The sequence below is a fragment of the Euprymna scolopes genome, chromosome 44, assembly GCF_053919585.1.
Source record: "Euprymna scolopes isolate OS-2025 chromosome 44, ASM5391958v1, whole genome shotgun sequence".
Lineage (NCBI taxonomy): Eukaryota > Metazoa > Mollusca > Cephalopoda > Sepiida > Sepiolidae > Euprymna > Euprymna scolopes.
Window position 1 is genome coordinate 11,724,570 of NC_136525.1, and position 14,950 is coordinate 11,739,519.

General features: G+C 34.9%; 1 protein-coding gene across 1 annotated transcript in view; it reads left to right on the forward strand.

Moving 5' to 3' along the window:
• LOC145268598 (protein Obscurin-like) overlaps window positions 1-14,950 on the forward strand; it is a 190,021-nt gene that overhangs the window by 132,621 nt on the left and 42,450 nt on the right. The window contains exons 13-15 of the mRNA XM_080124046.1: window positions 5,259-5,411; window positions 8,723-8,846; window positions 13,065-13,581. Of these exons, the coding sequence (XP_079980172.1) occupies window positions 5,259-5,411; window positions 8,723-8,846; window positions 13,065-13,581 (794 nt within the window). The remainder of the gene's footprint in view (window positions 1-5,258; window positions 5,412-8,722; window positions 8,847-13,064; window positions 13,582-14,950) is intronic.

Consider the following 14,950-nt stretch of genomic DNA (forward strand, 5'->3'; position numbering starts at 1 on the left):
TGTTGTCTCGCTACGTCTTCTGGCCGACTAATCCTTTGGCCTGCTTTGGGTAAGATTGAGACTGCTATCTTCAGACAATACTCACCTGGAACCATAGGGGCCCAACGCCTCTATCCATTGTGCCATGAGCCTTGAAGATAAGGATAACAGTCTGCTAATAAATAAATATACAAATTACTCATCTCAGAGTTTATTTTGCGGCATATCAACCCTTTTTGGAGTTAATTTTATATCAGAGTTAGTGGTTACCTTTAATCTAATTTCGATCTAACTTGAAAAATCCGACTAACTTATTTTTATATATTAGATTAGAACAGTTCTTAAAAGTTCATTTTTCGTTGTCTTTACAGATTTTCAATAGAGATCAATTACTCTTAATATGGATAGATTTTGACATTCCGACTTTTGAGATTGTCATTTAGGCAGCATTCTTTTATTCAAGCCAGGGTTCCTATTTATAATGCCTCCCTATAAGGACAGAGTTAGACACCAGGGTCGTTTTTTAATGTGGAGAAAAGGAACAAAAATAAAAATTGTCTCAGTCGTGAAGGATTTCTCCTCCACTGACAGAGAACAAGAAATTGAAGTGTAGCATCTGAAGAACAGATACTACACTTTGAGATATTACATTTTTTATTCACAGGAAAGAAAATACAATAAGGAAAATGAACAAAAAATTTAGGCACAAGGCCAACTCAAAAAGAAGGGGGAGGGGAGGTTGGTTGATCCATCTCATCTCTATTGGAAATTTTAAAAGATTTCTCTCTCGGCCAGCATCTTTTATCATGATTACCCTTTTCAATTTGTATTTATGTGTGTGGTGGGAGGGGGGATGTACCTACTTAAAACCCATTGATCTTGTCCCGAATTTAAGCCAAAGTTTCCCAACGGAGTCTGTACCATCCACCAGAGGTCGTTAGGAGACTTCAAGTGAGCGATAGTCAAATTCATCATATAGGGGATCTCTGAGATTTTTAAAGGGGCGGTGAAAGACCGAGCGCTTCTAGTAACATTACCAGGAGGGGCTTAATTCGAAGGGGACTAGAGTTTCATATTCATTTATTTTTTTTTTTTTATTACATTTTCACCCTAAACAAGGCACATTGTCACTTTGGTGTAAGGGGCTACTACCAGAGACATGAGATACTGTGTAGGGAGTTGGGCAGCAAGATGTCAGTTCACCTTACACTTGAACTTCTACATGTCAGTAAAGTTGGGGAAGCAGGGACCCGGAAGGGAATTCCAAAGTCTAGCGGTTCTGAGGAAGAAACTACTGGAGTAGAAAGCTCTCTTACATCTAGGGATCTCTACTGTGTAGGAGGGGGATTTAGCTGTTTGTCGGGCTTATCGAGGGTATTTACTTTGTGGGGGCACAAGTGCTTGCAGTTCGTCAGAGCATACACCGTTAAAATACTTGCAGTACAAGCAGAGGCATGCAAGTTCTGGACGATTTTTTTCAATTTAGACCCATTTTGACCCGTTAAACACCACTTTAACCACTTATCAAGGCCCGGAAGCCACTCAGGGATAAGGGCTAAAGTCCCATAAAAGAATGGTCTGTAAAAAATGCAATCATTTGAGACCCCTAGCGCTGCTCTGTGACTTTTAGTTTTGGAAGAGATAGTTTGAAAATATGGAGAAAGACAGTAGGCAGTATGAACCCCGTTATATGAACCCCGTTATGTAAGTGCTCATGCGAAAAAAAGTCTGGAAATTTATTTAAGGCACCTTGTATCTCAAAAGTAGTTTGCTTCGAGAGATATTCAGATTGGCGAGACTTCACAATGTTCCATTTATCAAAACAGACTGTAGTCAGATGGAGCAACGTCTGGAGAATAGAGTGGATGTGACATAAATTCCACAATAACAAATTCTTCAATATTGCTCTTGGTATTATTCAATGCCAAATCCAACCATATTATACTTTACACTGGTCAGAATAAAGTCCAAGGTTTCCCAACGGGGTTCATACTGCCCACCATGTCTGTCTGTCTTTCTCCATATTTTCAAACTATCTTTTCTGAAACTAAAAGCCACAGAGCAGCGCTAGGGGTCTCAAATGATCGGATTTTTTACGGACCATTCTTTTATGGGACTTTAGCCGGTTAAAGTAGTGTTTAATGGGTCCAAAAGGGGTAAAAATTGAAAAAAAAAATCCTTATACATTTTGTACATTCATCTTAGTTTATTTTTAATCAGTTCATATGCATGTCATGTTGGTACAGTGGTAACGTCACCAGCTTTGAATGCTACAGTTTTGCTTTCGGTTTCGATTCCAGCTGATGGCATCCAAATACTTTTTTTTTTTTTTCACTTTTGAAATCACGACTCTATAATAATATATACGAAATCCGGACAAATTAAAATATCATATTAAAGCGTATTTTATGACCGGACAAAGCCGGTCTCCCCCCCCTTCCCCCCTAGTCACAAATAAAACCGTTTAAAGAGGTCTCTAGTTACTAAATACTAGAAGACCGAAACATGCTCATGACTGTGTAGCAACACATTACTGCTTATGTAAAGACAAATTGAAAGTACAGTCCTGGTCAAAATCATAAGACCACTTAAGAAAGTAAGCGTTTACGAATACTATCGAATTTTTAATCAAACAAATGGTTGAAACCATTGCCAAAATGGAAAATATGATGGAAAAAAAAATTAAATCTGCTTCATTCGAAACCTTAATCCTGATCTAATAATTATTTAAAAAAAAAAAAAAACATTTTCACCTGGTCAAAATGATAAGACCACTGATAATTTATCTAATAAAAGGCAATTATAAATTACTAAAAAAGGTCTCAGTATTCAGTATAGCCTCCATTATTATGAATTACTTCAAAAATTCTCTTCGGCATGCTTGTCACTAAGTTTTTTTTATCAGTTGCGAAGGAATTTCATCCCATGTACTGAAAACTGAATCAGAAAGTTCCTTTATCGAATCATACTGGGTTCCATCCTTGAACACTTCTTTTGCCATCCATCCCCAAAGATTTTCAATTGGATTGAGGTCCGGAGAACATGCTGGATGATCTAACAATTCTATATTATTTGAAGAAAAGTATTCTCGTGCTTGTCGAGAAATGTGTATCGCAGCATTGTCTTGCTGAAAAATCCAATTTCTTCCAAACAGACCTGGACCTTCAGTCGTGATTGAAGCATTTTCAAGCATTGAAATGTACTTCAATGATGTTTGCCGGCCTTTCACTACTTGCAACTTTAGGGTCCCAGCTGACGAGAAAGCACCCCAGATCATTAAAGACCCTCCTCCACTGTGCCGAGTTGAAAAAGTCTCTTTAGGCAAATTTTTATCATGCCAATAGTGTTGAAATCCATCTGGACCATCTAGATTAAACTTTTTCTCATTGGAGAAAATTACATTTTCCCACTTCTCTTCATCCCAAGTCTGGTATTTGGTGGCATATTTAAGTCGGTTAGTTTTGTGCTGTTCAAGAAAATGTGGTTTCTACTGTCACTTTAAATGATTGAAACTCTTCATTTTCAGATGCCTTCTGATGGTTTTAGGACTACATTCTGCTGCTGTTTGGCTTTTCAATCGACTTGAGCTCATACTGGAGTTTTTTTTAAAACTTCTGATACGGCGATCCAGTGATGGGACTATTTTTTTTTGGTCGACCTGGACTCTTTTTGTGCCCATATTGATCTGAATTTCTTAAAAAGTTTGATGACCGTTTTGCTACGATTAACTTCGTTTGCAATGGATCTATGGGAGAGTCAACCCCTATTAAGCTCAAAGATCCTTCTTCTCTCAAACTCTGATAATGGTTTCCCTTTTGCCATTTATAATTTAGTAAAATGTTTTTATCCAGTAACAAGTTGGTTTTAGTAACATAGAAAGCTTTTTGTAATCATCTTTTCAAAACTAGTCGATTTTATTAAAGTGGTCTTATCATTTTGACCAGGTGAAAATGTTTGTTTTTTAAAGAATAATTATTAGATCAGGGTTAAGGTTTCGAATGAATTTCCATCATATTTTCCCTTTTGCAATGGTTTCAACCATTTGTTTGATTAAAAATTCGATACTATGTGTAAACGCTTATCTTTTAAGTGGTCTTATGATTTTGACCAGGCCTGTATGTGTGTGTGTGTGTGTGTGTGTGTGTGTATATATATATATCTATATATATACATATATATATATATACATATATATATATATACATATATATATACATATATATACACATATATATATACATATATATATATATACATATATATATATACATATATATATATACATATATATATATATACATATATATATACATATATATATATGTATATATATACATATATATATACATATATATATATACATATATATATACATATATATATATACATATATATATATACATATATATATATACATATATATATACATATATATATACATATATATATATACATATATATATACATATATATATATACATATATATATATACATATATATACATATATATATACATATATATATATACATATATATATATATATATATATATGTATATATTTTAATCAACCCAGCCTTGACAGTCGTGTTTTAAATTTCTTCCATTTCTTTTTTTCTACGCACATCTTATCTTTCTTTTAATAATATTATTTGAACTCATTCCCTTTTCCTTGTACCCATTTGTGAATTATTCCACGGATTTCTGCCTTTTGGATTACTTTGGACCACCTTCCAATTACACGATTCCTTTGGATTTTACTTGTGGAAATGGAAATTTAACCAACTTTTTTGGGTTCTGGATTTTTGGATTTTACCCTTATTGAAAATTTTGCCCCTCAGCAGACTATCCATTCACGTGCAATCACTTTTTTCTTCACCCTATTCCCTCTGCTTCACTTTTTGTTACCAAGTAAGATCTATGACCTACTTGCAGTTTTATCAAATACTCTTGCAAGCAAAATCCGATCTCGCATTTTGCTAAATCTGATGAGAAGGAAAGTATTTCTTCAAAACTCTGTGGATTAAGGACTATCCACTTATTTTGTGCTCCCTTTTTTTTTAAATTAAATATGTTTTTTTACTCTTTTTCAAAGTGTTTTTAACATGTTTTATTAAATACTTGTTCTTATATATATATATATATATATATATATATATATATATATATATATATATATATACACACACACACGACTAACTTTACTTTATATACTAGATTAAAGCAGCACTTTAATAATAAAAAAAATAAATAACACCTGTTTTGTTACTTTCTTTTCAGATTAAGTGGCATCTCCCCATTCTACGGAGGCTCAATCCCTGAAACTTTGAATCTGGTCGAAAAGGCCATTTGGGACTTTGACGAAGTCGCTTTTCAGAACATTTCATCGGAAGCGAAAGATTTTATTGGGAAACTTCTCCAGAAGGAACCACTGTAAGTACAAAGTGTTGTATCTGTTCTGATGCTTCATTTAAGTAATTGGTCCTTGGTCAATGTGTAGTATCTGTTCTGATGCTTCATTTAAGTAATTGGTCGTTGGTCAATGTGGGGGAAACCCTTCTTATTGAGATAATTGCTATTTATTTGAACATTGTCAGAGTGCCCCTTTTTGAGGGGAGCTGGTTTTCCCTCACATTAAAAAACGACCGTGTGTCTAATTTGCTTTCGTGGGGAAGCAAATAAATACCAAAGTGTAGTATCTGTTTTGATGTTGCACTTCATTTTTTTGGTCCTCAGATAATGGAGGAGAAATCCTTCATGACTAATACATTTTTTTTTGTTACTAACCAGAATGCTCCTTTTTGGGAAGCTGGTTTTCCCCCTCATTAAAAACCGACCTTATGTCTAACTCTGCCCTCGTGGGGAGGCAAGTAAACAAACAAAAAAAAAAAAAAGGTACATCCCATGTTTAGTTGCTCACACAACGACTGGCAATATAAAATTTGGTGCAATCGTCTATGATGCTTTTTCTTTTCACTGCAACTTCTTTTAAACTTTCTTTTTCCCTCGAACAACTCTTTTTTTGTTTTCTTTTTTACAACTTTCCAGTTTGAGACGTTTTCTTTCTTTTTTCTTTTATTAAACTGTTCAGTGAGAGAGGTTTATTTTTTTCTTATTCTCTACTGATTATTACTTTTCTGTTTTCCTTTTTTTCTTTATAAAACTCTTTTTTTTTCTATTTACAACTTTCCAGTTTGAGACGTTTTCTTTCTTTTTTTTCTTTTATTAAACTGTTCAGTGAGAGAGGTTTATTTTTTTCTTATTCTCTACTGATTATTACTTTTCTGTTTTCCTTTTTTTCTTTATAAAACTCTTTTTTTTTCTATTTACAACTTTCCAGTTTGAGACGTTTTCTTTCTTTTTTTCCTTTTATTAAACTGTTCAGTGAGAGAGGTTTATTTTTTTCTTATTCTCTACTGATTATTACGTTTCTGTTTTCCTTTTTTTTCTTTATAAAACTCTTTTTTTTTTCCCTATTTACAACTTTCCAGTTTGAGACGTTTTCTTTCTTTTTTTCCTTTTATTAAACTGTTCAGTGAGGTTTTCTTTCTAATGCACTTTCTCTCCCAAATAATACGCTTTTGTTTTCGTTTTTTCTTTATAAAACTCTTTTTTTTTTCCTATTTACAACTTTCCAGTTTGAGACGTTTTCTTTCTTTTTTTCCTTTTATTAAACTGTTCAGTGAGAGACGTTTTCTTTCTAATGCACTTTCTCTCCCAAATAATACGCTTTTGTTTTCGTTTTTTCTTCATAACCTCTTTTTTTTTTCATATTTACAACTTTCCGGTTTGAGACGTTTTCTTTTCTTTTTAATTAAACGGTCCAGTGAGAGACGTTTGTTTTCTATCTTATTCACTTCCTCTGCCGATTAATACGTTTTTGCTTCCTTTTTTTCTTTATAAAACTATTTTTCCTTTTTAAAACTTTCCAGTTTGAGACGTTTTCTTTCCTTTTCTTTCGTTTTTCTTTAATAAAACTGTTCAGTGAGAGACGTTTTCTTTCTCATTCCTTCCTCTGCCGATTAATACGTTTTTGCTTTCCTTTTTTCTTTTTTCCTTGAACAAATTTTTCTTTCTTACAACTTTCCAGTTTGAGACGTTTTCTTTCCTTTTCTTTCGTTTTTCTTTTATCAAACTGTTTTGTGAGATACTTTTTTTTATTCACCTCCTCTGCATAATAATACGTTTTTGTTTGCCTTTTTTCTTTTTTCCTTAAACAACTCATTTTTCTTTTTTACAACTTTACAGTTTGAGACGTTTTCTTCTTTTTCTTTTATGAAACTGCCCAGTGAGAGACGTTTTCTTTCTCATTCCCTTCCTTTACCGATTAATATGTTTTTGTTTTCTTGTTTTTTTCCTTTATACAACTGTTTTTTTCCTTTTTTACAACTTTCCAGTTTGAGGCGTTTACTTTTTTTTTTCTTTTGTTAAACTGTCTAGTGAGAGAGGTTTATTTTCTTTTTTATTGACTTCTTTCGTTTAATACATCTTTCCTTTGTTTTTTCTCTCTTTTGTTTCTTTTTGCAACTTTCCAGTTTGAGACGTTTTCTTTCTTTTTTTCTTTTATTAAACTGTCTAGTGAGAGAGGTTTATTTTCTTTTTTATTGACTTCTTTCGTTTAATACATCTTTCCTTTGTTTTTTCTCTCTTTTGTTTCTTTTTGGAACTTTCCAGTTTGAGACGTTTTCTTTCTTTTTTTTCTTTTATTAAACTGTCCAGTGGGAGACGTTTTTTTCCTTATTCACTTCCTCTACCGGATAACATGTTTTTTTTTTTTTTTTTTTTTTTTTCCGTTTTACAACTCTTTTATTCCTTTTGACAACTTTCCAGTTTGAGACGTTCTTCTTCTCTTATTTTATTAAACTGTTCAGTGAGATACGATTATTATCTTATTCACTTTCTCCGCCGATTAATACGTTTTCGTTTTCTTTTTTCATTTATACAACTCTTTTTTCCTTTCTATCGTTCTTTCTTTTTTCATTTTGCAACTTTCCAGTTTGAGACGTTTTCTTTCTTTCTTCTTTTATTAAACTGTTCAATGAAAGACGTTTTCTTTCTTATTCGTTTCCTCTACCGAAAAATGCGTTTTCCTTTTCTTTTTTCTCCTTTATACAACTTTTTTATTCCTTTTTACAACTTTCCAGTTTGAGACGTTTTTTTCTTTTTCTTTCTCTTTATCTTTTATTAAACTGTTCAGTAAGATATATTTATTTTCTTTCTTATTCATTCCTCTGCCGATTAATACGTCTTTGTTTTCTTTTTTTTTCTCATACAACTTTTTTCCTTTTTACAACTTTCCAGTTTGAGACGTTTTTTCTTTTTCTTTCTATTCTCTCTTATTAAACTTTTCAGTGAGAGACCTTTATTTCTTTTATTCACTTTCTCTATCAATTAATGCGTTTTTGTCTTCTTTTTCCTTTTTACAACTTTCCAGTTTGAGACGTTTTCTTTCTTTTCTTTCTCTTTATCTTTTATTAAACTGTTCAGTGAGAAACATTAATTTTCTTCCTTATTCATTCCTCGGCCGATTAGTACGTTTTCATTTTTTTTTTTTATACAACTCATTTTTTCATTATCACAACTTTCCAGTTTGAGACGTTTTCTTACATTTTTTTTCTCGAAATCACCAATTGAGACGCTAGTCTGTATGATCATGAACATATTAGCATGAACACTGGGGAAACATATTTATTTTAAATCTCTAAAACTCATCCAAACTGTTTTTTCTTTTTTTTTTTTTTCAGAGATCGTTTGGAGATTGACGAGTGCTTGAACCATCCATGGATGGATTTTGCCAGGAAGAAGGGACAAGGTGCTCGATTAAACCTGACCAACATGGAGGCTTTCCACAAACGAGACCTCGCAATGGTAAATAGAAGAAGCATTTTGTATTAAAGGTCAAATATTTAACAGCCTTGTGCCGGACTAAAACTGTTATTGAAAAAATCAATTCAGGTAACTTGATTATGTAGTAGAGCTGACATCTATTCAATGTAGACACCTTCAGCCTCAATCACTGCCTTGATACAGGTCTGGAACTGGGGGCATGCCTTTTGCCTTTTCCATAAGCGCCAGCAAGAGCTCGGCAAATACTCGGTTGATGGTGGCGATCAGGCTGGCTTTAGTGTTGTAGGATGTCATGTTGGTGATGTTCTCGATGTATGGCCATACGAAGTAATCCAGCAGGTTGAGGTTGAGGGAGTTGAGGCCAAGTAGCATTCCTTCTGAAGCTAAGCCTGGGTCTTTTTGGACTTGTGAGCACGCACTGAGTCCTACTGCCACACGCAGGATCTGCCAGCGGCCACCTGATTGCAGCTGGGGATCATCGCACTCTTTGGTGTTGACTTTTAAACTGACTTCGAAAATGTGAGGTGGCATGATGTGGCCCTCACTTGAAACCACGCCAAAGATCATAACCGTGGTCGGAAAATTCATTGAGCTGTGCCCTCATAGGTTTAACTGTCCGGATTTGTATTTTGAAGGTGCTGGCAATGGTCCTGTTATCATAACTTTGATCAGTAAAGAGCATGAGTTATACAGCGGCGCATCTCCAATCTCACTTGTTGAACATTGCGTCATGATAGAAGTCTCCTATAGCTCTTGGGATTTGTACACAACTGGCCAACTAGTAGATGGTCTGGAAAAAAAACCAAAAAAAACAAAGAACCGGTTTTCGTCAAACGGAAATGGAATCATGTCGTCTTTTCTGGAGCGACAATTGTATCATTCCACCATGTATATAGATTAAGTCTTTGACTTTTTTAGATAATGGATTGATAACCCGCGTTATTTGGATTATTTGGACTACCGCGCAAGGACTTCTGGTGTCCTTGTTCCAGTTACTTAGGAGTTCTAATCAGTAATGGCTGATGGAACAAGAAGAAAATCTGTATATGAACGGTAACAAATAATCAGTCTGCTGCTTACTGTGTGCGTATATCTATGTATCTGTAAAAGTGAGAATGTGTGTGCATGAGGACAACTCTCAACCTATATACTCAACAAATTTTTGATTTACAGACTTGAAACTTGATATATAGGGTATTCAGACGTATGGACAGTTTTTTTAATCAGTTTTCATCCGGAGAAAAAAAGCTGCTAAGGGGTCAAAATTGAAAAAAAAATTGGTCCTGGGGAGGGAAAATTGATCGTTATGTTAAATACAGGTAACACCGGATATATCTGCACGTATTTATATAAAAGTGAGAATGCGCGTGTGTGTGTGCGTATGTAAGGACAACTCTCAACCTATACACTCAACGAATTTCACTTGCTTTAACTGTGCCTAAATCAAAACGTAGATTCAATGAACAAAGCTTCTTTCTTAGAAGTGCACGCCTGTGGAACTCTCTTCCGTTTGCCTGTTTCCCACCTGGCTACAACTTGGATGTCTTCAAGTCCAGCATAAACCAATTCCTGATAAACTGCCCCCTTAAGTAATCCAATTTATCAAATCTCCAATACTAACGGTTACTACGATATTATCCCATTGATTACTGTACACGCAATAACACTTATCCCCGAGTGGCCTCCGGGCCTTGATAAGCGGTGACCTCCATGTTAAAAAAAAAGAGAAATATAGGATATTCAGACATGTGGAAAACCTGTTTCATCAGGAAGAAGGGCTGCTAAGGGATCCAAATTGAAAAATTTGTGTGGGGTGGGGGAGGTCATCGGATTTTTATCGACAGTTTCGCGACTGACTCTCTTTAGGTTTCGATCTCAGCTCGAGCATTTTTTTTTTTTTTACATGGGCATAACCACTTATCAAGGCCCAAAGACCACTCGAGAATAAGGGTTAAGAGTGTACAGGTAGTCAATTGGACAGTATAGTAATCGTTAGTAATGGAAATTCGGTAAATTTGTTAACTTAAGTGGAACGGTTAAACAAGAACTTGTTTACGTTGGACTTAAAGACAACCATATTGTAATCAGCTGGAAAGCAGGAAAACGAAACACAATTCCATCGGCACACAGTTCTAAGAAAGAAACTTTGTTCATGGAATCTACGTTTAGGTTTAGGCACAGATAAAGAGTGGGGGAAATTAATGATAGTGTTTTCAGCTAGACGGGTGTTTCTTGTTAAAGTTTGGCGAGGGGGCACTCTAGATTGAAGCTCAGTCGAACACTTTTCATGAAAATAACGATAAAGCAGAGACAAACTCGCAACATCTCTTCTGTGAGAAAGAGGTTGCAGGGAAGAGAAAAGAATATCTCCTACAAGGCTACGAAGTCTATTTTGAACTCTATCAAGGCAGGACAAGTCCTTTCTAGCAGCTCCTGCTCAGATGTGGCAACAGTACTCCATCCTTGAACGTACCTGGCTCTTATATAGATAGAGAATTGCATCAGCAGTGAGATATCTACTGGATCGATAGAAGCATCCCACCATTTTTCCAGCAGCCTTGGCAACAGATTTGATGTACGTGTTCCATTTAAGATCAGGAGTAAAGGTCAAGCCTAGAAGCTTGTCAAAACATGAGGCCTCCCCAAAACAAGAGCCATTCATTTTACTTACAAGAAGTGAACTGTTTAGAAAAAAACCCATAATACTCGCGTGCCCATGTCCCAGTTTTTGTTTAATACTAGACAATGCTGGCTTCCTCTGCTAGTATATATATATATATATATATATATATATATATATATATATATATATATAAAATATATATATATATATATATATACACATACACACACACGGCACAATTATGTTGACACACTGGTTCTCGCAGATCACCGAAGTTAAGCAACGTTGAGCCTGGTCAGTACCAAATGGAAGACAGACAAATTTTTTCATGATTTTTTTTTTTTAATTTCTAATGTTGTTCAGGTGAAAAAACATCTTAGTTCACATAATTGCAGATTTTTATGGCTTTTTTACTTGGAATTGGACATATATAATATAAAAGAATTACACTTTGTCTCGGAAGCCATGTTAAACGCATATTTTTCTTTTATTAATATTATTGTAATTTTTTCCCCCTTTTCCTTGTACATATTTGTGAATTATTCCACGGATTTCGGCCTTTTGGATTATTTTGGACCATCTTCCAATTGCTCAATTTTATTGATTTTACTTGTGCGAATGAAAATTTAATTAACTTTCTTGGATTTACATTTTTGGATTTTACCGTCATTGGATACTTTACCTTTCCAGTAATCATTGTGCAGCAGATTAGTGTGCCACGGCACAATGGTTGGGAACCACTGGCTTAGAATCTCTGAACACGAAATTCTGCCCCTTCTGTAGGGGTCATCAAAATTTTCGACGCTTCTACACTATTGGGGCGAAATTTTGTAGTCGATAAATGGAGTTTTCAGATAAAAAAAACAACGGTTTCAACTGATTTTTTTTTGTGTCAATTCTAATAAGTTATAATGGTAGCTTCCAAATTATGCTGTCGAAATTATCTGAATATTATTGAATTATTAAAAACAACTTTTATTGTGTTCCATCCATAGCCTTGAGCCCCGAAGGGGCATAGGCCATCTACAACTTTTTGTAGATGCTTTTCTAGCGACTGAGTACTTTTTATGGGGTGAGGGTACTGGCCCCACACCCAACCTTCTCAGAAGGTACATACAGCGCCTAGCCTTCCCAAATGGTCACCCATCTGGTACTGGCCAGGCTCAACGTTGCTTAACTTCTGTGATCTGGTGAGAACTGGTGTGTAAACATGATTTTGCTGTAATTTATTTGGGGTAGCACGTGAAAATTTGCGGCCATCTTGTTTAAATTGAAACGGAAAATTATCTCCCTTTTGAACTCCCCTATGTCTTACACTCGTTTTTTTTTTAAATTCTATTTTCTATTTTCTTTATTAATAAATAATTTTCTACCTTATCGATTTTTGTAATTTTTGGATATAATGGTAACTTCCAAATTTTGCAGTCGAAATTACCTGAATATTACTGAATTATTAAAAAAAAACAAAACAACTTTAATCATGTTAGCAGGTGAAAATTTGCGGCCATCTTGTTTAAATTGAAACGGAAAATTAACTCCCTTTCGTCCCAATAGTGCAGAAGCGCTAAATTTTCTCTACCATATTTGATATTTGTTTTATCTCTTGTTATTTGCAGAGGAAGAAAAATGCTGTTTTGCGCTGTGCCCGTCTCGAGAGCTTGACGAAAATGGAATTCATTGTGCCGACCACTCCGTCCTTGCAGCCGCAAATTGACCCAGAAACCGGCAAAATGACATTCCCCGATTCGCGGGAATTCGGTGAGTTCCTTGACTCAGAGGCCCGCTTCGACTGGAACAAAAGGTTCGAGCGCCGAAGCGAGTCCGAGTTCTCCCTTCGCAGCAAGGAGTATTTGAAGTTGGTACGGCAAGAGAGCGATGTCCTGGCAACCAACGATGAGACGGAGGGCGACATCGAGGCAGGCGAAGATGAAGAGATGATGCGACGAGCCGGTCGTGACAGGCGACGGCTTTCCGAGCTGGATGTTGATCATGAAAAACTGGCTAAGATGGAGAAGGAAGTTGAATGGATCGCTGCCAGTTCAGACGGACGCATAGAAAGGCAACTCAATCGGGAAAAGGAAGGGCAAGTGTATGTGATGGAAAGAAAGCCGAGTGTAGGAATGCCCAAAGAAGGTGAGTGTTTTCTCATTTATTTAGGGCGGGTGGGGGGCGTGGATATTTAAATTTTGTCGTAGTATTTTAAGAGATTTTAGGGGTCATTGTATGGGTAGAAACTTTTATTTGACAATTAAAATATTGCCATTAAATTTCATTGAAATTAATTAAACGCCAATTAAACAAGATTCCTCGAATTTCAATTTCTTCTTAAACAAGTTAACCCTGCGTTAGCCCCATGGGGTGTTTTGTCCCTCTAATTTTGCATAAGTGCTCATGATTCCTTGTTAGCAACTTATTTCTTTTCCTCCCTCCCAGAACTCTTCACTGTTTCTTAGAGGTGAATCAGATTGAAAAATAATGTTTATGTAACTCACTCATATTTATTTATTTATTTTTTCTTTTGCTATTTCAATTTATAGAAACCCTAGCAGGGGTGCCCGGCGTTGCTCGGGTGTTTGGAGGTGTATGCTGTGCAAAAAAAGCAAAAAAAACAAAAAAAATGGTTAATTTTTTAAAATTTTGACCCCTATTATGACCCCTTAAAATTTATAGTTTCGGGCTCAAATCACTTTATTAAGTTAGATCCAGGTTCAAGGAACCTATATCTAAAATTTCAAGTGTCTAGACCCAAAATTGTCGGAGGAGTTTGGTAGAGTTCTTAAAGGTCAAATCGTTGAAATTTGACCCCTTAACAGCCAAATTTCTGGCTGACACCAGTCACATCGATTTTCCCAAATCTCAGTACCCGGTATTTCAAATTTCGAGTCTATAGACTAAAAATTGACAGAGTTATTGCGTAGGGAAATGTACACAGACAGACAGACAGACAGACAGACAGACACGTTCACTTTTATAGATATATAGATTTTGTATTTACATTTGAAAGCAAACATTCATTTTGCTTGCTATTTCAATTTATGGAAACATTTTGTGTTCATCATAGATATTAAAAAAAAACGCAAACTGGTGTATCCTGCAGGGTATTTTAAAATATATATATGTGATCTAAAATAAAGATTTTTTAATTTTCCTTAGTTTTTTTTTTATTTATTTGTATTATTTTTTTTATTAACAAGAACCCAAGTTTGCCCATCTGGGCAAACCTGAATCCTTGTACCGGAAAAATATCCAGTAAATAAAACGTTGCTTAGTAAATTGTTATTTTTTTTTTCATTTTTTTTTTTTTTCATTTCCATACACCAAACATGGATATAAATATCACTAAAACATCCGCTGGGTCATAAGTTTCATTTCGGTACTTTATTTGCCTGGGTGGGTTGCCTGAAGGCTGAGATAAACCGCGTCATACACACAGTAAATCGAACTTACTAAGGGAGATAATAACTTCTGGTGGATACAGGAAAAATATCCAGTAAATCGTTAT